The 26,271-nt window shown below is 39.2% G+C and overlaps 1 protein-coding gene across 2 annotated transcripts in view; it reads right to left on the bottom strand.

The window, feature by feature from the left end:
• The window catches only part of Grb14 (growth factor receptor bound protein 14), a 117,146-nt gene that overhangs the window by 79,184 nt on the left and 11,691 nt on the right, over nucleotides 1-26,271 (bottom strand). The window contains exon 1 of one of the 2 annotated variants that reach the window (XM_021185092.3): nucleotides 21,718-22,135. The exons of the other annotated variant lie outside the window; for it this stretch is intronic. Within the exon in view, the coding sequence (XP_021040751.1) occupies nucleotides 21,718-21,771 (54 nt within the window). The 5' untranslated portion in view covers nucleotides 21,772-22,135. Of the gene's footprint in view, nucleotides 1-21,717; nucleotides 22,136-26,271 lie in introns of those variants that run through there. 2 annotated transcript variants of the gene reach the window in all.

Genomic DNA, 26,271 nt, shown 5'->3' with positions numbered 1-26,271 from the left:
TTGTCATAATAAAATGCAAAGAACATAGACCATGGCTGTATGGAAATGGAAAAATAAACTTTCTGGAAGAAGGAAAAAGGATTGAAGTTTGAAGAGGAAAGGCATGGTCTGCAGCACAGCTGAGTCCCTTGGAATACAAGGTCAGAGAAGGGTAAAGTGCTAACTCACAAGGGAACTGTACATAATTTATTTCAGAATGCTAACAGAAGCTGGCAGAAAGAGGAGGTGTATGGAAAACAATATTAGCTTTAGGATTGATCTTTGGAGAAAGCGATGATTTTAAAGGTTATTTTAAAATTTATCTCTTATTATCTTATAGTTACTAATAAAACCATACACAAAGTTCAAAAACAATAGGAAGGCAATAATAGCAATGCCACACTTCCATGTTGTTTCAGAAATGTTACACAGCTAAACTTGCCTCCCAAAAGGAAACATATTTTCAGTTTAATCATAAATCACTTCTGCTTTATTCTATGGGAAAGAGAAGCACTCTATGAACCAGTGGTCTACGAAGTCAGAACACAAAAGCATAGGAAGACTTGTAGGGCAAGGAAGAAAGGAACAAAGGAAGAAGCAGAAGGAAACAGGCATGAATCTCAGGTTGTAGTGGATCCAGGGTAAACAGCATCCAAGAGAAAAACAAGAAAACACTACAATGCACATTGTTGTAATCCACCAGAAAGGGAAGTGAAGATGGATATGTAGCACACATTTGTAAAGAGAATGAATGCAGGTAAAGGAGAATCAGATTGCAACAATATATTATTAATAGACTCTTTTCCAATCCTCTCAAAGTGTGAATCACAAGGGAGTTAACGACAGATATAAATACAAACAGACATCAACAGGCTAACATAATAAACTAGACTAAATTGCTCTATTTTAAACTGAAAGGAAAATCTATATAATTTCCTTCTTTTTTCTTCAAGAAACTGACTTGAGGGGAAAAAAAGTTCTCATATGGTATCCAGAATGAAACTCTGGTCATTTAACCATGGAAAGAATCCATCCATCTCTCCCTATACACAAAATAATTAAAGGAAAACTCACTTCTAAAAAATGAGCTATAAGCTTAGCTCCTGGCATCTGAAAAGTCTGACTCTAATCATAACATAATTAAAATGCAATACATTATATCATGAATTATATATTGACAAAACTGTTCTATGACTGTAATTCAAAGTCATAAACCATCTCATATGGGACAAGAATGAGAATAGCCATATACCAGTCAAATGCAGTGTACTCAGACAACAGAATGTCAGGCAGCAATAAAAAGAACGAACAGTCAGTCCACCAAAAAAGGAATGCCAAAGTATAGTGTTAAAGCAAGAGGAACTAATTAATAGGGGTTGTTTAGTATTATCCCCATTTGCAGAAAATAAAATAAAGCAAAACAGATATGTTGAATGGATACATAAATATAAATATGCCAATTAAAGGGTCTGGAAAAACCAAGCCAATTTTTTTCTTTAGCAATCTTATACTCTGGGATGACAGGAAGACTGGAAGAAGGTATTATCATAGCAGGGCTATATCTTTATTTATTGGCATATATTATACAAAATAATAGGGTTCATTATAAACTTTCCCTTTGTGGCTATTGTAATGTATTTATTTTTGTGTCCATACTTTTATGTCATATATAGGGCTCCTTAAGCTGAAGGGTAAGTACTCAATAAAAACAGAGAGCCATGGACTCTGACAGCTGGAAAACCAGCAGTGGCTAAGTTTTCCTTTCTTTCTCTTTCTCTTTTCTTTTATTTCTATTTTTTTCTTTTGAAATGGTCTTTTGATGTAGCACTGGCTGGTCTGGAACTCACAGAAATCTACCTGCCTCTGCCTCCTGGGTGCTAGGATTAAAAACATGTGGCACCATGCCCAGCTTGGCAATCAAGTTGACTTCTTATTAAGTCGCCCACACAGCATTTGCTCCTGGACAGTTGCCTCTGGTATTTACATGCTGTGCATCCTGTGATCCCATTACCAGTTCCTTTCGCATGCATTTTACCTAAGAGGAAATCATCACATCACCAACCTATTTCAGAGGTGCTTATGAGGTCATCTCATTTATCTTTGGACCCAGGAACCTAATGGCAGAAAGATAAGCATCATCCTTTAATGGGAAATCTCTGTGTCCCTGTACCACTGGGATCTTGTCTCACAGCAGGCTTATGGTATACACTATATGAAGAGTCCTCCCTGAGCCCCCTCCTTCAAGTGAGTGAAATAGACTCCTCCTGACTGAACAAGAACAGAAGACACAGTTTCTTCCTTCTAGATACAAAACACCTAAACGCAGGAGACGATGTACCATAAGAAACACACAAGTAACTTGTGGGCTCTGGCCCACAAAGAGAAGCAGAAGATGAAGTTACAAAGACTGGCAAAAGCTTTGTGGGGAAAGAAGCCTCTGAGCCTAATTGAAAGAAATTGATCTTGGTATAAGTGGGAGGCAGCATCTCAGAGGAAGGCAATAGCGAAGCAAAACTGACCCAGGAAACAAAGCAAGACATTGGGTTTGACGGCAGGGCTCTGGAGAGAAGAGGGGACACAAAACTGGAACGTTTCACTAGTGCCAATGTTCTGCATAGCTTGAAGACTCAGCTGAGCTGGCATATTGCCATCATCATCAACAAATGAGGATCTAATGAATAAGGATCGGATCATGACCGGAGCTATGCTTCTTAAAATGCTAGATGAATCTATGTGAGAAACTCATAGACCCCACTGTTTGTTTTATAGATATCTGTCTTAAAGCAAGTGCTAAGCATAACCTTGTCAGTCAACACTCTTCTCCCATTTACATACACACTTTCATCCTCCCCTTGGGAGTGACATCTGTATTTGCCACGTAACCCACTGGCTACACTATTCAAAGGGTGTTCCCAAACGAACCAGTGCTACCTTGAAGACCTGAGTCATGTCCAATAATCTTCGTGCTAAAAACAACCTAGACATCACTGCAGGAGCCTGAGGTCTATATTTAGATTTGAGTGGCTAGACTAAAAGGATAGGCTCAGAGCTGCACAGCATCTGCAGGGAGAAAATGATTGACACGGTAAGTTCTGACCCCTCCTCCCAGGGATTATAATTTCCACTTTATAATGGAGCAATTGATGACCATAGATGTTAGAGGTTAATGCTTTCAAAATCACAAGCATAATGGTTGGCAACACTTGCACCCAGAAGGGAAAACAGAAAAGAATAAAAGTAAAAAAAAAAAAAAAAAAAAAAAAAAAACACAAACAAACAAACACATCACATTCTTTGCGCTGAATCAAAGACCGTGGGGCATGAGTTTCTATGAGTTTATCCAGGACAGCACAGAAATCACGGTTTTTTTTTTCTAAACACAGCAATTTTAGCAAATTGAAGGGAAATATCATAATCCCAACAAGTGAAATCTACAAGGCTTCCAGAGAAACATTTAAGAACCAGTAAATAAACCAAAGTCTTAGACAGGACTCACATTGCAAGGGTTTGGTTTTGTTTCATTTTAAAATCTACAAAAGTCAGTATCAGATGACAAAAGATTCATAACTTCAAAGCTATGGGAGCAACATTATTTTGAACTTGCAATTCTATACTCAGCCTAACTATGAAATATGAGGAATCCTCAAACAAAGGCATCCCATAGAAAAAGCAGCTCGCCACTGAACACTCATCCATGCATATCAGGCACCGTTTTAGGCAGTTCTCACTTCCCAGGGATAATTTCTCAAGTCAGTTTCTCTTTCTCTCTATAAAAGAAGTGTCCTTTAGTTAATCATAATAATGATTAACTAGTTTACTGTGGTAGCATATTCCCCAATGTGTTTGGCTGCAACATCTCCTCAGTAATTGTCTTTAAAATATACTGGCATAATAATGTTGTATTGCTTGCAAACGCTAACTCTCTTACTACATACTAATATGTCATATTATAACCAATGAAAGAGAAAGGGGAATCTGTAATTTGTTACCCTCTATTAATTAGTTTGAATTCAAATAAGATATTCAGCCCAAATTAAAAAAAACAAACAAACTTCACTAATTTTTCTTTGAAAGACCAGAAAGTGATACTTGGTTTTCCTTCCCAAGGGAAATGCTTATTCTAGGTATCAGGACCAAGTGAAGAGAAAAGCTCATCAGGCATAAAATGTTTCAGAGAAGTAAAAGACCCAAGGATGGTATCTGCCATGGCAGCTTCTGCAGTAGATACCCAGTCCCAAAGACAACCTTGAGTACTTCCGAACACCCATTCTTTCCTACCCTTCCATTACACAGGCATGATGGTTATATCAGTTATTTTTTTCTATCGCTATGAAAAATTCTTGAGAAGAATAACTCAAAGAAGGAGGGTTTCTCTTGCCGCTGTGTGAAGGAGAAGTATGGGATCTGGGATGACACAGTCAACTGCAATGGAAGCACGAAACAGAAACTCCTCAACACATTGTAGTGTGTCAGGAATCCAAGAAGATTGGAAGCAGGGTTTGGTTACTTACCATCAAGGCCTCTAACCCTACTGGCATGTGGGCTGTGATTGACAGCTAAACTCTTCTCAAAGATTCCACAGCCTCCTCAACAGTGCCACCAGCTGGGGATCAAGTGTCCAAACACATGAGTCTATGAGTAACATTTCATTTACAAACCTTAATGCTGGATCTGAAACTTAAGCCAAATGTGGTTAATGATTCACTTGCAGCATCATCCGTTAAAGGATGTGTTTGTTTCTGGTCTTCTAAAACTCTCTACAGACCATAGGCTTTATGCCTACAGACTTCTCTCTAAAATATTATGCCGTGTGGAAAAACTGTGGCTTTACTGCTCAAATGATTCATTTAGAGGTTCTACTAAGATAAGGAAATTAAAATCAATGCCCAAGGAAGGGTAGGAAATGCAGAAATGTTGCCAATGGGCTTTGTTTTCTCAGCAATATCCTTATGCTCTGCCATTAGATGCTCCTGAGGGGAACTACCAAATTAAAACAAGAACCAGGGAATGGCTCTACTCTAATCATCAGACCATCTGGTCTACTAAACTGCTTTTGCCAGTGGACACAGCAGAAGCCTTGAGAAAGCAAATGTGGGCATATTATAGAGCCATGAGAAAGTAGAGAGAAGAAAGTGTTCTCAGTGGTGATTGTGAGAGTCTGTGCAATGTTTTGACCTCAAGTTCAAATATTGATGGGGCATGACTTTGGGATAATGATGCTGATTTAAGAAATATGCCAGAAGATCTGAAACCAGAAAATGAGTGAAATGCTTCAAAGATGATTATCGCAGACATTATTCAGATGTCATCGTGGGAAGCTTCACATACAATTGTTTAAAATACACCTACGTTTTTATTTTCAGCCACCCTTTCCCATTCCACTGATCATTTACAAAGTAAAGGCCACTATTTTGTGCCATGGATAAAGAGAAATTGCTACCTCTTTTTAGTAAAAAGGCTCTAAAAGCAGTGCAATAATTCTTGAATGCTCAGCTTGCTGCAAGGAAAGCTATTTTAAGAAAACGGTGGCTTCTGTTTAAATATCTGAGACTCTTTTGTTAGAATTCCTTATGTGGAATTTCAGAGACTTCTTTGGGATAACATCCAGTTGGTGGCAGTCCTGACATTATTTGCTAGTGAAGACTGATTGAGATTTATAGTTTCTATATACTCCTCACAGTACACAGAGCCTTTCCATCATCCAGGCATACATTCACAGAGTTGAAATGTAAAATTAGTATTTAATTGCTATTCATAGAGATGTATGGTTATTAAAATTTTACTTACAGGAACCCATCCTGCTAGAAAGTATTTTGTTCAAATCACAACAATATTAATGTTTTGCAGAAATCCTATTCTAGATAACGTATTCACAGTAAGATTAAGCAGAGTCTACATATATTGTTATTCTCTAATGATTCTTTAATATACATTAGTCAGTTTGCATTATAAACAGAGATAAACAACTAATCAACAGCAAAAATGTTTTTTTTCATGGTTCTGGAGGCAAAAGGCCAATCATTCAAACTGAAGATGCTGCCACAGTAAGGTCCCACAAGAGCCTTCATCTTTTTCCTGGGTCTTCATTCAGCTTGCTCCCTTGGGCACTGATTCCATTCTTGAAGAGTCTACCCTTCCACCTTCTGACCTAATGACCTTCCACAGCCCTCACGTCCTAACTTCATCACAAGAGAGTACAGATTTCAACACAGAAAGGTGGGAGAGAGAGACCACACATGCAGTCCTGGTTTTTCTCGACACACATATGTTCATGTTCCCTGAGCTCTACAAGGTCAAGAAGGACTTCAGCATCAACACCTTCTCTTCCAGTAGACCCCTCATCTCCTTCTCCAGAACTGGCTCTCAACAACTCTATGTTTTCTCTAAAGCAGATACTCTCCAGGCATCACTATTAATCATGAGAAGTTTGAAAGTTGCTCAGTAATCTCTAAAACTCAATTACCTGTTCCAGATTAGGTAATTTCCAGGCTGTAACACTGCCACTAGAACAAAAGCCCTTTTCCAGTTATTAGCTTGAGTAGGACTGTCTTTACCCAAATATGTTTTTTCTGACATTAAAAAAAATTAATCAATCACAGACTTTAATTTTAAGTTCATTAAAACAAAGCAAGTCCAACAGTTTAGAAAAGAGAAAGCAACCAGATCATTGTCTTTACATAAACAAGTAACACAAGTTGACACTCAGTTACTGCTAGAGAGAGCATATAGCAAGCTGTCAACTACAGGACCAGCTGTGTCTAGTGTATTAAGATTTCACTTACTTGCTTTTGATAGCATTTGGTTCTACAACCAAGACCCAGTCACAGTCTTTGCATAAACAAAAAATATTATTTCCATTGTTTTGGTTTAGTAAAAAACTGCACAATTCTACTTTCTCATCCATATTTGCAAACCTCCACTTGATTTATTTCAAAAAGTAGCTACACAGCATGTGGAATCGCATGCAATACATGGCTGTAATCCTGTGTCAATTACATAGTTTGTCAACACAGCAAGATTTCTTGACCCAATGAATAGCTATGGACACAGAGAAATTGTTTTCAGAGCTAATATAAGCTTTTTGAAGATAATAATGCTTTCTATATATTTAATTGAGAATTCCTACCAACCCCAGTAGTTAGACACTTTGGCAATTACAATTCCCTTCTACCACTAAATTTCTAAGAAAGTCTAGGAATGAAGGAAGAACACAAAGGACTCCTGCACTTACCTCCCATGCCATCCTAACACACGGTATTCCACTTCTGTTCTAACACAGCAATGAATTATCCAATAAATAGAAAAAGCCCTCCAAAGCTACAAGGCCATAGAGAACCATCTCTAGCCCGCTTTGATCTTCCAGTGAAGAACAATTATAATTCTACCCCAGGCCCGGGTACACCAACTGTTTTCTGCCCTTTTTTTTTTTCCTTTATTTTGCCAATAAAAGAAGTGTACCATGGGCTGAGAGATGGCTCAGCAAGTTAAGTGCCGTGGCTGTTCTTCTCAAGACCTGAGTTTGATTCCCAGCCCTCACTGGTCAGCTCACAACCATCCATAACTCCAGTTTCAGAGAATCTAAAGTCCTGTTTTAGCCTCCAAGAGCACCAGGCATGTACATGGTACCTAAACATACATAAAGGCAAAGCACCCATACATAGCATAAAATAAAATTACGAAACAAACAAAAACCGAGCACGTTTGACCAGGCATGGGAACGCACATTTTTAATCTCAGAACTTGACACATAGGAAGGAAGCAGAGGCAGGTGGAGGAGCTTTGTGAGTTCCAGGACAGCCGGGACTACATAGAAAAACCCTAGGAGACTGAAAATGTTGAACCAGGGGTGGCTGGAGGACACAACAAAGCCCCATCTCAAAAATCAAACAGAAGAAGTCAAAGGTCCTACCCTGTTCAACAACATCACCAGTTGTTTTGTAATTCTCAGAGAACAGACACAGAGAAAGCCAGCCTTCTTCAAACCCCGGAGCTGTTGATGTGCAAAGGCCTTACACAGATAAATAGTCAATCCTTAAGAATATCTGTACCAATTTTGTGAACCCATTGCCTTCTCTAGCACAGTGTCTACTTTCTGAGAGTCTGAGTAGACATATTTTGTATACTTTCTGATAAACTCCCCACTCTGCTTCATACCAGCTCATCTTGAAATTCTCTTCTGCAGTGAAGTAAAAGATCTGGCTCTACCTAGGTGGGGGTGGGGAGAGTGGGGGGTCTCTCAAAATAACTCATGGTGCTCCAGTGCAACCTAGTCTATGACTCTGGTCTACCCTCTATTGCCTCTGTAATGGGATACTGGCCCCAAATCTAAGCTGTTTGTCATTATGTTATGGCCTCATTTTACAATCAAAACAGGTAGTCACGTTTTTCGATAACCACCAGAGAAGAAAAGGACCACAGTAACTGGCAGAAACATTGAAACTAATAAATGTGACAGAGGTAACTTCAAAGAAACCATGACTAGTCTCCTGAGAGAGTTGGCAGAAATAATACAAGAGATTATATAAATAAAAGACAATACTTAGAAATAAGGAAAATTATTTCTTCCATATTAGAGACATAATTGCTGAAAACAAAAACCTTATCTCAAAGTAAAATGAAAACTAATACATACAAAACAGAAAAGAAAAAGATTAAGGGGTAAAATGGTAAGATTAAGTCAAACAGCCCAACACTGGATCCACACAATTTCACAAAATAAAAAGAAAAACAAAAACATGAGGAAGGAATATGCTGCAGAAAAACACAAGAAAAAAATAGAAAAACAGAAAGATAAATTCTAGATTTAAAAGGTCATAAAGTTCCCAACACAATGAATCCTTGAACAAAATCTCATTCTAAGCCACCAAATACCAATATAAACAGATGGCTCTTAGAGGAATAACTAGGTCCCAAAGAAAGAGCTCATAACAATATGTTAAGAATGAGAGGGAGAGAGAGAAAGACAGTGGCAGAAACAGAGACAGACACAAACACAGAAAGAGAGAGAGACAGAGAAAGACAGAGAGAGAGGAGAGGCCTCCAAAGGGGACCAGTTCTAGAGACTCAAGCAAAGCTATTGCTGACTTCAAACTGATAAACACTCAAATAAACAAAGAAAAAACAAATTACTTCTTGGTTTCCTCTCAGCAAGATACTCCAAAACAAAAAGAGAACAATGAGGAACTCATGAGCCTGGGCTAGGAGTGGGGGGATCTAACACAAAAAAGGAGAAAAGAGAGATTCTTAGAATAAACACAGACAGCCAAAGGGAGCAGCTCTGGGGAGGGTAGAGTGCAAGAGAGGCGTGTATGCTCTGAGGAAAAGTCTGGGATGGAGAAGAAACTGACAAACTGCCTGCACTCTGCCCCTCAGAAGGTTGTGTTGAGTTTAATCAGTTTCCTTGGAAGGATTTAGAGATCAGTTGAAAGAAAAAGAGAGAGAAAAAACATCTGTGTAACTATTAACACTAGAAAAATCAGAAAGTTTTCATCATGAAAGCAATACAATTATAATGTACTGTTCAGGAGTGAATGATATGTGCACACTTAACATCAATGGAGTTACAAGAAGAAAAATGATGTGAACACATCAAAAGAGAGATGTCAAAGAAGTAAGGCCTTCAGTCACCATCATGCCACAAAGACAGTATTAGAGAAGGACTCTCTATTTATTCTTCCCAATATAGCCACATTAAATATATCTTTCTCTGCTTTCCACTACGATATATCTCTTTCCTTGACTAATTGAGGGGTCAGGCATAGCTTGTTCCAGATGCCAAGACCCAGGTTCCACCTCTAAGAACTCTAGTGACTTTCCAACACACAACACATTAGATATATATTGATTGAAACATTCCCAGTCCGGTGTCGTGTGCATAGTTACAATCCCAGAACTTGGGAAGCTGGAGAAGGAAGGAAGGAAGGAAGGAAGGGAGGGAGGGAGGGAGGGAGGAAGGAAAGAGAAGAGATAAAATATGAAATTCTTATGTAACAGAAAAAAGGGTTAAGTCATTGGCAGCACCTTTCCTATAAAGTAAGAAGATAAAAAGTCCTTCATTTCTATAAGACTTTTGAACCATGGATTAGCAGCAATGTAGGAGAATCTTGAGTCTAACTCTAACAGAAATTTGTCTGGGGGGGGGTGGTAAACATGGGCTGCATTGTCTATACCTAGATATTAACTTCTGATTTCAAACGTCCTCTATTTGACTCTGTGCACAAATGCAAATTAGCTTTTCTTAGAGGCAAGATTTTCTGCTGTGCCACAAAGAACATAAGCCTCTGTTTGGATGTGTAGCAAACACATGCCAAAGTACAATAGGGTTATTTTGTATTTTTAAATACTTAGCTCCCAAGTAATGAAAATATGAGCAATCCCAAAGTCAAATAGCATATGAAGAAAGTAATGAATACCACTCGTGTCATTAAAATGCAAATCTCCTTTAAAAATGGGAGCAAGGGAAACAAAACTATAATCCTTGACACATATTTTTCTTGCATAATCTAAACATCTCCTAAAATTAGTATGTAGGATTCTCTCATCACTACATTTCCCTTCTTGGTGACTTGAATTATTTGAAGTATATTTAGTCTAAGAAGATAAAAATAGCAAATACTTTAGAAAGGCTAGAGCAAAATCCCTGATAACTGCAAAGGAAGATAACAATGTAGAATGATTTATTCTCTACTTGGGACTCTTTAGAATCTTATTTTTACACTTTAATCAGGCTCAAGGCAACATCAAATTCAAAACTTACCTTGAACTTTTCCAGCAATCATTATCTTATAAGCAAAACCTGAAACTGTCACATTGTGCCTTGTTCTACTTGAAGAAAGAACTATGGTTTTTTATTTCTTTTCTTTTCTTTTTATTTATTACATCCCCATCACTATCAGTCCCCTCTCCTACAGCCCCTCCTACAGTCCAATCTCCTTCTCCTCTGAGAGGGTGGAGCATCCCCTGTTTATCCCCCCACCCCAACACATCAAGTCCCTTCAGGGCTAGGTGATTCTACTGAGGACAGACAAGAAAGTGGAGTTAGGGGAAAAGATTAAACAGACAGGCAACAGCTTTATGGATAGCCCCCACTCAATGTGTTCGGGACCCACATCAAGACTGAGCTGCCTATCTGCTACTTATGTGTGAGAACCTAGACTATCAGAAGAAAAAGATCCCTATGTGGAGTCTTTAATGCTCAAAATCACATTTAAAATCTCCCTTTACTTCTTCTTATCCTGATGAGTGCTTAGTGTCACATTTTCCCGTGACATTAGTGAATTGACCTCCAACCCATAGCACTTCACAGTTCCAAGGCCTGGGAACATTCTAACAAGAGAACCAAGCAGCATCCTTGAACCAAGGTGAGTGAAAGGGAAAGTGAAGGGAAGCACCAAATACAGAATTTAATCTGCCAACCTTGCACGTTCTTGCTCCATGCAGCACTCAGGCTGGAAACTCAGGCTGGAAACATGCCAGTCTGCAAGTGCTTATGAGATGTCAACACAATGCCCAGTCCAATGCATTTCATATCACAGATGTATAGTTAGTTGCACACAGGAGTTCTTGTTCTAATCTTTGCTCACGTAACTACCCAGTATTGTTAAGTATTAGTGATTATAATGGCAAATTAACTGCAGTCCCTCTTTGTAGGTGGAGGTTCTCTAATTGTCTCTTGATTGGGTAAATAAAGACAGTAGAAGCCAATCATTGGGCTTAGATATAGAGGCGGGTCTTCCAGGTCTCAGGAGGAAGAAGAGGAGATGGGTTATCGAAAGGGCTTTTGGAACCAGGCTTTGGAAAAAGACAGACACCATGTAGTACTGGGGGCTATTAGAACCAGTGGTGGCTCTGCCTCCAGATGAATTCTAATATAGAGTTAGCTGCTGAGTTTAGGACAATAGATTCTGAGCCCAGCAGTTGTATCATCTGGCTGATTTTAAAATATTAAGATTGTCTAGTGTTTTCTATCCACAACAACTCAGGTGGACAGCAGAAAGTGCACAACTGCAGGGAGGTCACTTGGGAATACAGGTGGTGGCTGTTCCCAGAGCATAGCCAGCATCTTCGGAAAGCATTAACTAGCCATGGGGTCTAACTAGATGGCAGGCAAGCGGCTACTAGTCTTAGAGCCTAGCCGGAGCAAGCAATCAGAGTTCTATCAGACCTTCAAAGAAGATCTAATTCCAGTTCTGCACAAACTATTCCACAAAATGGAAGTAGAAGGAACTCTACCCAACTCATTCTATGAAGCCACAATTACTCTGATACCTAAACCACAGAAAGATCCAACAAAGATAGAGAACTTCAGACCAATTTCCTTTATGAATATAGATGCAAAAATCCTCAATAAAATTCTTGCTAACCGAATCCAAGAACACATTAAAGCAATCATCCATCCTGATCAAGTAGGTTTTATTCCAGGGATGCAGGGATGGTTTAATATATGGAAATCCATCAACGTAATCCATTATATAAACAAACTCAAAGACAAAAACCACATGATCATCTCGTTAGATGCGGAAAAAGCATTCAACAATATCCAACACCCATCCATGATAAAAGTCTTGGAAAGATCAGGAATCCAAGGCCCATACATAACCATGATAAAAGCAATATACAGCAAACCAGTAGCCAACATCAAAGTAAATGGTAAGAAGCTTGAAGCAATCCCTCTAAAATCAGGGACTAGACAAGGCTCTCCACTTTCTCCATACCTATTCAACATTGTACTTGAAGTCCAAGCCAGAGCAATTTGACAACAAAAGGAGATCAAGGGGATACAAATTGGAAAAGATGAAGTCAAAATATCACTTTTTGCAGATGATATGATAGTATATATAAGTGACCCTAAAACTTCCACCAGAGAACTCCTAAACCTGATAAACAGCTTCAGTGAAGTAGCTGGATATAAAATTAACTCAAACAAGTCAATGGCCTTTCTCTACACAAAGAATAAACAGGCTGAGAAAGAAATTAGGGAAAAAACACCCTTCTCAATAGTCACAAATAATATAAAATATCTTGGCGTGAATCTAACTAAGGAAGTGAAAGATCTGTATGATAAAAACTTCAAGTCTCTGAAGAAAGAAATGAAAGAAGTTCTCAGAAGATGGAAAGATCTCCCATTCTCATGGATTGGCAGGATCAACATTGTAAAAATGGCTATCTTGCCAAAAGCAATCTACAGATTCAATGCAATCCCCATCAAAATTCCAACTCAATTCTTCAACGAATTAGAAAGAGCAATCTGCAAATTCATCTGGAATAACAAAAAACCTAAGATAGCAAAAACTCTTCTCAAGGATAAAAGAACCTCTGGTGGAATAACCATGCCTGGCCTAAAGCTTTACTACAGAGCAATTGTGATAAAAAAAAAAACTGCATGGTACTGGTACAGTGACAGACAAGTAGACCAATGGAATAGAATTGAAGACCCAGAAATGAACCCACACAGCTACGGTCACTTGATCTTCAACAAGGGAGCTAAAACCATCCAGTGGAAAAAAGACAGCATTTTCAACAAATGGTGCTGGCACAACTGGTTGTTATCATGTAGAAGAATGTGAATCTCCCAGCACTCGGGAGGCAGAGGCAGGCAGATTTCTGAGTTTGAGGCCAGCCTGGTCTACAAAGTGAGTTCCAGGACAGCCAGGGCTATACAGAGAAACCCTGTCTCAAAAAACCAAAAAAAAAAAAAAAAAAAAAAAAGAAGAATGTGAATCAATCCATTCCTATCTCCTTGTACTAAGGTCAAATCTAAATGGATCAAGGAACTTCACATAAAACCAGAGACACTGAAACTTATAGAGGAGAAAGTGGGGAAAAGCCTTGAAGATATGGGCACAGGGGAAAAATTCCTGAACAGAACAGCAATGGCTTGCACGATAAGATCAAGAATTGACAAATGGGACCTCATGAAACTTCAAAGCTTCTGCAAGGCAAAAGACACCGTCAATAAGACAAAAAGACCACCAACAGATTGCGAAAGGATCTTTACCTATCCTAAATCAGATAGGGGACTAATATCCAATATATATAAAGAACTCAAGAAGGTGGACTCCAGAAAATCAAATAACCCCATTAAAAAATGGGGCTCAGAACTGAACAAAGAATTCTCACCTGAGGAATACCGAATGGCTGAGAAGCACCTGAAAAAAATGTTCAACATCCTTAATCATTAGGGAAATGCAAATCAAAACAACCCTGAGATTCCACCTCACACCAGTCAGAATGGCTAAGATCAAAAATTCAGGTGACAGCAGATGCTGGCGAGGATGTGGAGAAAGAGAAACACTCCTCCATTGTTGGTGGGATTGCAAGCTTGTACAACCACTCTGGAAATCAGTCTGGCGGTTCCTTAGAAAATTGGACATAGAAATACCAGAGGATCCAGCAATACCTCTCCTGGGCATATATCCAGAAGATGTTCCAACCGGTAAGAAGGACACATGCTCCACTATGTTCATAGCAGCCTTATTTATAATAGCCAGAAGCTGGAAAGAACCCAGATGCCCCTCAACAGAGGAATGTATACAGAAAATGTGGTACATTTATACAATGGAGTACTACTCAGCTATTAAAAAGAATGAATTTATGAAATTCCTAGGCAAATGGATGAACCTGGAGGGCATCATCCTGAGTGAGGTAACACAATCACAAAGGAACTCACACAATATGTACTCACTGATAAGTGGATATTAGCCCAAAACTTAGGATACCCAAGATATATAATACAATCTGCTAAGCACATGAAACTCAAGAAGAATTAAGACCAAAGTGGGGTCACTGTACCCCTTCTTAGAATTGGGAACAAAACATCCATGGAAGGAGTTACAGAAACAAAGATTGGAGCTGTGACGAAAGGATGGACCATCTAGAGACTGCCGTACCCAGGGATCCATCCCATAATCAGCTTCCAAACGCTGACACCATTGCATACACTAGTAAGATTTTGCTGAAAGAACCCTGATATAGCTGTCTCTTGTGAGACTATGCCAGGGCCTAGCAAACACAGAAGTTGATGCTCACAGTCAGCTATTGGATGGATCACAGGGCTCCCAATGGAGGAGCTGGAGAAAGTACCCAAGGAGCTAAAGGGACCTGCAACCTATATGGTGGACCTGCAACCACCCTATAGGTGGTACAACATTATGAACTAACCAGTACCCCAGAGCTCTTGACTCTAGCTGCATATGTATCAAAAGATGGCCTAGTCGGCCATCACTGGAAAGAGAGGCCCATTGGACACACAAACTTTATATGCCCCAGTACAGGGGAACACCAGGGCCAAAAAAAAAAAAATGGGAATGGGTGGGTAGGGAAATGGGGGAGAGGGGGAAAGGTATGGGGGACTTTGGGGATAGCATTGGAAATGTAATTGAGGGAAATACGTAATAAAATATATTTAAAAAATTACATGGAACACCTCTTCTTATAAGTTTGCAATCTAGTAAAATATATAGAGTCTGTTTAAACTGTGGGCTAGGTACAAACCAGCAGCAGAATGAGCATGAGAAAGATCCTATGATCCAGCCTCAATAGTACACACACACACACACACACACACACACAGAGCGTGTGCAAGAGAGACAGAAAGACTAAGTATTTTTGCCTTAGTCCTTAAATTATTTGTCATAAGAAATGAAGATATATAATGATACCACTCACAATCCCTAAATCTAAAATCAAGGAATATAACTGACTGTATCAGCCAACGATTCTCAAGGCATATAAGAAACTAGATTGCTTTAAAAGAAAAACAGATAGTGAATGGAAATGATGGAAGAAAGGGTAAAAAGAAGAAGAAGGAAGAGATGAAAGGAAGGTAGGAAGAAAGGAAAAGGGTTAGAGAAGAGGGGAGGATGAGAAGAGAGGAGGTGAAAGAGACAAGAAGGGGGAGGAAAAGAAATAAAGAAAAGAATAAAATGAAGAAAGAAAACAAAATGAGTTTTCCCTCTAAAAACAGCAATATCGAAGGTGATAACCTTCATTCTTTTTCCCTTAGAAAGAAGAAAAGACAGGAAAGGAGGGAGAGAGAGAGAGAGAGAGAGAGAGAGAGAGAGAGAGAGAGGGAGGGAGGGAGGGAGGGAGGGAGGGAGGGAGGGAGGGAGGGAGGGAGGAAGGAAGGAAGGAAGGAAGGAAGGAAGGAAGGAAGGAAGGAAGGAAGGAAGGAAGGAAGGAAGGAAGCATTAGTGGATGGACCCAGGAAATGTATGAAAAAGAGTCCTTACAAGTCTGAAAACAAGACAAGAGAGACATGTGCCAAGGGCTTACTTGAACCAATGGTTTTAATCATGCGGAAGATCTGAACAATGATGCTGTTTTCCTTCATCATGAAGTAGTAGAGCACATGTCTCCACACAGAACATGAAGAACATTCCTTCCTGCTGCTGGACATGGTACTTCGATACCAGGATACAGTTCAGAACTGATAAAGACAGTTCATAATGGTTAGTGCCATAATTTAAGTATAACTGTTGCTAAATCTGATTCCAAATCAAGGCTTCTATGGGAAAGGACATGCAAAGTTTTCATAGGGACGTCCAGAATATAAATTGCACAGGAGCCTGCAATTGCCTAAGCATCAGTGCATATACCACGAGCATACACTATTTGTGTGTATTGCTCTTGTTTAGCTGAATGTCAAATAAGACAAATACTGGAAGGTTTCTTTCTATGACAGCTTATAAGACACACAAAATGACTGGGTTGCTTATGCCTATGAGAAATTCTGTTTGGTGACCCGTCTAAGACTAGCAAAGTTCTTCCTGACATGGCAGTTGCTCTTTAGGTATTCCTAAGCCATGTCTGTCCCTCCACTCTCCCTTTCCGGCTATGGCAGGGAAAGTTAATGGACTTATGGACTCTCCAGCATGGAGCATGTGATGTAGGCAAGCTCAGCTAAGGTAGCTCAAAGGTCCAGAGGCTGTTCCAAAGAGCAGAAGAGAAAGATGTCAGCCTCCCACAGCTTCACACCAGAAACTCACACTGGTACTTCCACTGGGTCACACTGTTGATTAAATAGTCCTCCAAGCCTCCAACAGAGATGGAGGCTCCTCTTCACAATGGGAGGTTTAACAAAGGGTCCCTAATCATCATCGGTAGCCCACCAAAGCCTGACTCTAAATGGTGATACCAACAGTGACATTTGCTACTCTGTCCAATGTTTCGCTGCAACTGGAAAGACAATAAATAAAGATGGAGCAGCCCGTCTTCATCCAAAACACTGTGAACTAAAAAGTTCACAGTTCAAACAGAGAATAACTAAAAATGGTTTTCATTTTACAATCTGCTTAGCTCAAGGCTTTTATCTCATTATAATTAACAGAGAATTAATCTTTTAAAGCATATATGGAATGATGTTATATAAAATAGAGCATTAAATTTTTTATTTATTTTTTGTATTGGTTTGTTTGTTTGGTTGGTTGGTTGGTTTTGGTTTTTCAAGACAAGGTTTCTCTATATAGCCCTGGCTATCCTGGAACTCACTTTGTACACCAGGCTGGCCTCAAACTCGGAAATCCTTTTCAGGTCTCAAAAAACCAAAAAGAAAAAAAAAAGTTTACAATGGAAAAAATGAAATGAAATCAGACAGTAGACGCCCTGTGTCATTTAAAGCCTGCCTCCTCTGTTGTTTGTGTCTGGAACTACCCAGGTCAAAGGATATTCACACAGCGCCCCCTTTTGTTCAACAGCCACTCAGCAGGATTGGAAAAAAAGGAAAAAGAAAACTCGCATAAGCCAAACAAGTTCCTTATCTAAGAGGAAATACACTTTAATTTTACAGGTGATCTCATTTAAAATCCAAGGAAAAGCTAATCAGTTTGAGATGGGGTAAAGAGGTTTAGACAAGAGTTATCCATCAAAACTTACAGACTATTCAGCCAGTATACTATAAATACAAAACACTTCTTCCAGTGAGGAGAGTAGACTGTCCATTGCTTCTAGGAAGGGAAGGGCTGTTCTTCCAAACCTGCGCTGGAGTTGCAGCAAGATCTCTTCAAAGGTGGACTAAGGCAGGTTGCATCAGAAACAGAGGGCTCTTTTGGCAGGTCCTTCTTCAAGCTCCTAGTGCCTCAGCCTACAGACACCGATTCTCCAGGACGTTCTGTGAGGATGTACACTTCTCCTCAAAGGCTCTAGGCAGGTGCTTGTAACTGCCACCACGAAGCATCACATATAAAATAACCTGTCGAAGACTGGTGGTATTGGTAAGTAAAGGACTGTCAAATCCTTCTCGAAATGGAATTCAGTTTAACTTCTAAGTACCTGAATAACTTCTTAATTTCTACGCTTTTAACAACAGTATTTATCTGCAGTCCTAACTATACACCTGCACTTATTCTGTCTGTGGCTGGTTAAAGCTACCATAGATTGGCAGGACTGCTCCCTTGCTAGATTATCGCTCTCTCTGAAGGTGCCCTGGCTCTGTCCAGGGGCCTCTGTCCTCTCTACTTTCCTATTTTGTTAGTGGTTCTCTAGGGCACCGAGTAGGATGTTTTCCTGACTTAAATCTCAGACTATTATCTGTTAATGAAGCTTAATTTAATAATCCAGAGCACAGCTTCTCATTCAATAAGAGTACACCCTGACCTGAAAATGATTCAGTGTCTCTTCTGGTCCTGAAAAAAAAAAATCATTCAAAACCCTACACAGTGCAAAATAATGTGAAAGGTTTCTCACATTTTTGTCAGAAACAAAAACAAAACGAATGTTGGTTTTTTTTTTTTTTTTATGTTTCTTAAAAGCACTATACATACTTCACAGGAAAAATACCACGGTGAGAAGCGAGGGACTTAACCCAGTGAATAAAGTCAATAAAGCCGGCATGCATAAAGACTGGCATTTGATTCCCAGAGCCCACATAAACAACAACAACAAACAAAAAGCCCAGTGTGGGGAGATGCTTACTTGTAATCCTAGCAATGGTGTCATGGGGTAATAATAAACAAATCCCCGAGGTTCACAGGCCAGCACGCCCACCTGAATCAGAGAGACTCAGATCCCAATGAGAGGCCCTGCCTTAAGAAACAAGGTGGACATCCATGGCTATTCAGAAGAACAACATCTGAGACTGTCTTCTGGACAGTTCAATATGTGTTCCACATACATGCATACACACACACACACACACACACACACATACACATACACATTCCCTTCTATTAGATGTCTTGGAATGAATCCTACTCACAGTTGAGTTTTATGAACCTCCTGCTTATTCAACAAGTATTTACAGAGAACCTAGACTGTCCATCCAGGTACAATGTTAGTGTACAGAAATGCATTGATGTCAAAGGCAAACATGACTCCTGTAACCTGGGAATGCTTCCCAGATCATGGGATAGTGGTAAGTAAATAGAATGATAGTGCTGTGAAATTTACCAGGTAGATTGTCTCCAAACACAGCCGCTCAGAATAGTCTATCAAGAAAAGAGAAAACTCTGAGCTGACACTTCAAAGATATGCACTTCAAAGTAGCTACTTAAAGATTAAGGAGTAGAGGGACACAGGAAGGCAAAGCATCAACTTCCTGAGAAGCCTTGACCCTTGCCCAATGTGTCAAGGTGTGGTTGAATTTATTTATTTTATCAGAAAAGTTGTGCAGTAGGAAACTAAAGATGTTCGGTGTGGTCAAAGCATGCGATATAAATAAGGGGAAAAAATGACATGATAGAAAAACATAGAAAATACACAAAGAAGAGAACTAAGTAACAGAATTAGAGAATGGGGTCAACCACATAGCATCTCAGGGACCTCACTGACACCAGTATGTGGACAGAGATGAAGGATCCATGAAATGGTTCTAAGAAAGAAATGTTATAGCTGGAGTTGCTTTCAAACTTATTATTTCTATAAGGAAACGTGGTCATGATAAAAGAACATTTTCAAAGCTCTGGGAAAAGATGAGAGGCAAATTACTTTAATATATGGTATGGTAATGCTAGTATGAGAGGGTACTCTTTTGAAAAATAACAAATGAATAATGATGTGTTAAAGGCCTTTGCATGCTAACTCAAATGTTAGCATGGCTAGATGAAAATACATTTATGATATAGAAATTTAATGTTCTCGGGTAAGACAACACAAAAGTACAAAAGTGGGCAGCATTCCATATCCTAAGAGACACTGTGATGTAAGCCCATTTCAGCCAAATCACAATTACTGAGAAAAGGCCATCATAATGGTTACACTTGTCAACAGGGTGTACCACTAAGGTGCTATGAGTGACTCTCACCAATCATTCTGAAAAGAAAAACGACAGGACAGAAAAACCTAGATAATTCACAAAGAAGACAGGAGTAACCAGAAACGGCTGAAATCTTCACAAACAAGCAAGGAAATGCACGTTAACGTATTGGTTACATATCACTGGATGTACTAGGTTGAAAAAAAAAATCCTGAAATTGTGAAACAGCGGCTGTTGAAAAGAAAGGACAAGGGGGCTGGTGAGATGGCTCAGTGGGTAAGAGCACCCGACTGCTCTTCCAAAGGTCCAGAGTTCAAATCCCAGCAACCACATGGTGGCTCACAACCATCCGTAACAAGATCTGGCGCCCTCTTCTGGAGTGTCTGAAGACAGCTACAGTGTACTTACATATAATAAATAAATAAATCTTAAAAAAAATGTTTAAAAAAAAAAAAGAAAAGAAAGGACAAAAACAGAGACACATAGAGTGCTGGTTGTCACAGCTACTGAGGATAGCAACATGGAAGAATCTAGTAAATACCGAGCGATGCACTGACCTCACAGTCCAACAGTCCCGTTTCTGAGAATGGAAAGAAAAGAAACCCCTGCACATTTTGCGTTGCCTAAGGTACAGAAGCAATAAATGAGGGTGTGTGCAATGCAAATAGACCAGTTATACAATCATTAATATGGATTAATAAAAATCTCAAGTGAAAAATAGAAGGTAGAAAATATACATACAATGTACTTCTTTTTTAAAATATTATATTTGTTTATTTATTTATTATAGGGGGGCTATTTGTGGAGGATGTACTCATACATACACACACATGCACAAAGAGATCACAATGTAAGTTGTAGAAGTCAGTTGTCTTTCCATCATCTGGGAACCCAGGTCATCAGACTTGGTAGCAAGGTTCATTACCCAACAAGTCATCTTGCCAGCACCACTGTACTTTATATAGGGTCAATTATGTTGTAGTGTTCTTTGTTGTCATTAAGGTATAAAGTAATGGAAGGAAAAGATGACACTCACCTACCTCCAACAATTTTTCCCTCAAAGTAGAAAGAAAGGACCAGAAAGAATAGAGAAATGGGCGTGCATTGGTAACACTCTCCTATTTCTTAGAAGAAGAAAAAGAAAAAGAGAGAGAAAGAGAGAGAGAGAGAGAGAAAGAGAGAGAGAGAGAGAGAGAGAGAGAGAGAGAGAGAGAGAGAGAGAGAGAGAGAGAGAGAGTTTTCTTTAAACCATGCATTTTAGAGCTGAGGAGACGGCTCAGTTAGCTAAGTGCCTGAGAGGAAAGTTTCAGGACCTGAATTTGACTCCATGGAACCCACATAAAAAAGCTGCAGCTAGCAACAGCACACACCTCAAATCCAAGCATTGGAGACAGGAAGATTCCTGGGGCTTAATGGCCACCTAACCTGGTTTAATCAGAAAGCTCTAGGCTCTATAAGAGATTCTATCACAAAAGCAGTAAGATAGGAAGGATTAAGGAAAACACCCAGAATCGACATCTGATCTCATATACAAACGCACACGCACTTACAAACCAATCTTCAAATGATCCTCCAAGATCACAGGACGTGGTGGCTAAGGTCATGTTGAAGGGACTTGGTGCCTCCTCTTCATCTTTCTCAATTAAATTGTCAGCATGTATTCTGCACTCCACACTCAATGTTGACCCAAATATCTTCCACTATTAAGTCATTTTTCTCTGAACCTTGCTCATATCTTTCCCAAGTTGCAGACGTGGTTTTGTAAAAAGAGCCCTTATGCTTTGGGGACAAAGGCAGGTTCAGCCTAAATGAGGTCATCAAGTTCCCAGTGCCCTAAGAGTCCAAGCCAATGACCAACTGAGTGTTCCAGCTGATCTTAATTTCCTTGGCATAGCACAGTCAGAGTACTGTAATATAATGCAAAATGGCTCCAAAGAGAAACCAGACACTGACCAGAGTCTTGCCAAAACACAGTTAAATAATACCAAAGTGGCCCTTTCATCTGAATACTGAGCCTCTCATGCCCGTGTCACCCTCCCCAAGAATGAAAGTAATCTTCCACTGTGAATGTGGGCTGGCTGAAAAACCATACCAGACTCAGCCCCAAACAGGAGATGAGCTTTTTAATTGGCACATGTGTGCTGGGAAGGATGAAAATGCTGACAAGGAGACCAGGAGACAAAGAACAGGACTCACTCAGAGCAAGGGTGATCCAAATTTAGAATGTGCTTATAGTGCTAAAACAATACTCAAATGTTTATCCTGCCCAGGATCTCTTTCAACAACTTACAATAGCAGAAACTTCCCTGAAAAAGAAGTAGCTTTAATGTTTCTAAGTTTCTTTGTAAATTAAATCGTTTATATTAGATAATCAGTAGGATCTCAGGTAGACTGTCAGTTGCATCAAGAAATCAACAATTCTCTGTTTCCTCCTCATCTCTTTATTCTTACTTATTATTTATTTATTTATTAAGCCAAAATTTCTTGAGAGTCTGCTAAAAACCAGACATATTTTACCTTCTAGGAACTGAGTATAGAAAATTTAACACAAGGGGTTAAAACCACACTGACCTTGTAAAATGGCTGAGTTTCTAGCACCCACTTAAGGCAATTCCCAACCACCTGTAATTCGAATTCCAAGGGATCCAATGTTTTCTTTTGTATTCCAGGAGTAACCTGCCCTCCATACACACATCCACATAAAATTACAAATAAAATAAACTTAAAAATATTAGTACAACAGAATCTCTGCCTTCACTGAGCTTCTGTTCTACTGAGTAAATGCAATGAGCAAACACATACATGTGAACAAAGAGAACTGGGTGATAATATGTGCTAGGGAGAAAGATTAAGCTCGATAAACACAACAGTTTGGATCTTGAACGTCTCCCAAAGGCTGGTGGATTAAAATCTTGGTCCCGAACACATGACATCATTGAAAAGTGGCAGCAGAAACCTTGAGAGGTGAGAACTGGGAGGAGGGAACGAGCTGAGGCCTTTGAAGTGGATACTAGCATAGGAGCCTTTCACCTTTCTGTGCAACATCATGTCTACCGAGAGGTGGATGGCATGGCTCCATCATGCAATCCCTGCCATGATGTGCTGACTCCCACAGACACAAGGCCATGATGTCAAAAGAAACCTTCCTAACTGTAACCCAAAGCCTATTTAATTCTTAAGTTAATTATCAGGTATACTGTTACAGTAATAAGATCTTTGTGATGTAAAGGAAGAAAGAGAATGGTGAAGTCATTAATGACAGTGTTAACCTTTAAGTCTGAGATAAAAATCATTTGCTATCAATCAACTGCAAACTAATCAGGGCCTCCTAAATATCTACTAACTAGATTGAAACAGATATGTCATCCAATCAGATTAACTCACTTTCTTATTTTCTAGATATTTCATTAACACAACTTTACCAGTAATGACTTATAGTCTTTTACATAAATACAGATTTATTCAAACCAATATTCATAGAAAATGTGTGATAATTGTATCACACATTGGCCAAACCAATGCATTCATAAGGCTCTTGTATGAATTTTTTCCCAACCTGTTATTTTCATAAAATGCTTTGTTTCGTTTTAAATATATTTTCTTCAGAAGCTTAAACCTCAGATTTAATTTGTTCAATTTGAGGAAAATGGTGACCACAAGAGGTAGTGCATGACTGTAATCATGGCAATCAGGTAAGAGGAGGGTCAGAACTCTGAGGCCAGCCTGGGTCACAGGCCAGAACCCTGTTGAGAGAGACAGAAACAGAGACACGGAGAAAGACAGAAGGACAGAGGGACAGTGGGACACAGAGACACAAAGACTTAGAAGTCAGTACCCTCTCAGATAAAATTCAATTTTCCTGTTCACTTATACAGTGTTATATCATTCTGAGTCAAAACATTTTTTAAAATGACACAATAAATTATTGGTTAGGCTGAATAATAGAAATGTCTAAAAAGAGTCAAAATTTAGAATATCACAAGACCATCAAGTATGGTTGTTCTTGCTTGCATTTCCAGCATTTAGAAGATGCAGTAAGGAGTGTCATGAGTTCAAAGACAGTCATGGCTACATATAAGGTCTGAGCACAGCCTTTAAAAATAGATGAGAATATACTCATCCTTTATTCCAAACTTAAAAATAATCATGGTAAGGGAGTAAGATGTCTTCTGCAGGTTATGTTGAAATCCTACAAAGTGCAGAGACCTGCTCTATGAAATTAGAAATGTCTAAATTAAATATCAATCTAGTCATGGTAAATTTTTCTTATGTTGTTGATGAAAGCAAACAATGTATTCTGCAAAAATTAGCCCACATGCTAGCATGTGACTGTTTTAGAAGGCAGAGCATATTGAAATATTCTGTGATGAAACACGATGCTAGCCAAGCAGAGTTAGAATAAACAGTTCATAATACAATTCATTAGTGTATTGTTAATCACAATGTTGAACTGTGCACAAAATTTGAAAGAAATCATCCATAAATGTTATCCTTGATTTTTAACCAATTTATTCTAAAAACCTAGTACTTGCAGGGAAAAACTGTTGCTGCTTTGAGAAGAATAAATCACTAACTGTATTGGATACTGGCAACCACCCAAAGCTGACCTATTCAAGACGGAAGTTCTCAGATTCCCAGTAGCAGCCAGTAAGGCTTTGTGGCTAAGACTTCCTTCCTTGCCACTTCACTCCACTAAAGGGAACTACTATGTCCAAAGCCAGGCATTTCCTAAGCAGCCCAGCTGCTGTGCCTCAGTTCTCAACAATTCTTCAGGTTCTACCTGGCTCCAGAGTATCTAAGGAATGGGTTGAGGGCTTTGTTGCAACTGCATCATAGCCTGACTTTCCTTGGTAGCCATTCCCACTGGGACTGGCCTAGTTTGCTTCCCATTGCTGAGATAACACACTAACAGAAAGCAACTCTCTGAACAAAGAGCTTATTTTAGCTTATACGTTATGGTCAATCATCCAGAAAGGCCAAGGCAGGATCCTGAAGTAGAAACCGCGGGCAAGTATTGCTCTTCTTCAGCTTGCTTTCCTACACAGCCAAGGACCACCTACCCAGGGGGGAGGCAATGCTTACAGTGGGTTGAGCCCTCCAACATCAATCAACAATCAAGAAAATATCCAACAGACGAGTCCAAAACCAGTCTGATACAAGCCATTCCTCAGATAAGGTGCCCTCTTCACAAGTGACTCAAGTTTGTGTCAAGTTGGAAATACCCTCAAGGATTTTTTACCCCAAGACAAGGAGTGAAGTAGAGAGGCTGTTGTGAGCATAGTAAATTCTAAGGGAGGTAAGGATTAGGTAAATTTATTGTATAGAGGATGTAGACCTAGAAACTCAAATCTCTTCCCTCAAATTTGATTTGATTCCCTCAAATCTCTGAGTTCTCCCCACTCTGGCAAAATATTGGCTTGTATCTAAGGGGTCTGTGCTTTCTCTCACATGGATAAACTCTGATCTGCATAAGTCACTAGTGATACTAATACTCAATAATTAATTACTCAGGAGGCAGAACCAAGCGTATCTCTGAGAGCTTGGGATCTGCCTGTTCTAACAGAACAAAGTCTAGGCTGTCTAGAACGACACAGCAAGACCCCATCTCAAAACTCCATAGAAAAATAAACAATTGAGTGGAATATTTGCTAGTGTCTTCCCCTCAGGCTAAGAGAAATGGAGGCAAATGACAGTTGAACTTAAGTGATTCTGTCTGTGCAGACTTTGTAAAAACAGTGTAAGGCGGAAGGAAGTCTAGTGGTGCGGTGAGTACTTATCACTTCTGAGAATACCAAATAAGAATAATGTGTAAAATTGGAAATGTCTCCACTAACTTCATTACAGTCAACAAACAAATCCAAATAACTAAAGTAAAATATTATATTAAATCCAATTAGTCCTGATATATGTCTGCTGCTTTGTAAATAGAATATTCTAATAAAACTGTGGTTTCTTTTAAATTTTAGGGAGGATAATTGATCATGGTTGGAGAGGACACAATTTGATAAAATTGGGTTTCCTTTGTGAATTGCCCTTCAATAATCCATTTATCCGTTCATTCTCAACAAAATAACCCAGGAACAATGAAGCCAAGATAATTCATT

The sequence above is a fragment of the Mus caroli genome, unplaced genomic scaffold (genome assembly GCF_978045245.1).
Source record: "Mus caroli unplaced genomic scaffold, Mus_caroli_1 scaffold_2, whole genome shotgun sequence".
In the NCBI taxonomy this organism is placed as follows: Eukaryota; Metazoa; Chordata; class Mammalia; order Rodentia; family Muridae; genus Mus; species Mus caroli.
The sequence above is the reverse complement of the archived record's forward strand: the minus strand, read 5'-3'. Positions and strand labels throughout refer to the sequence as shown.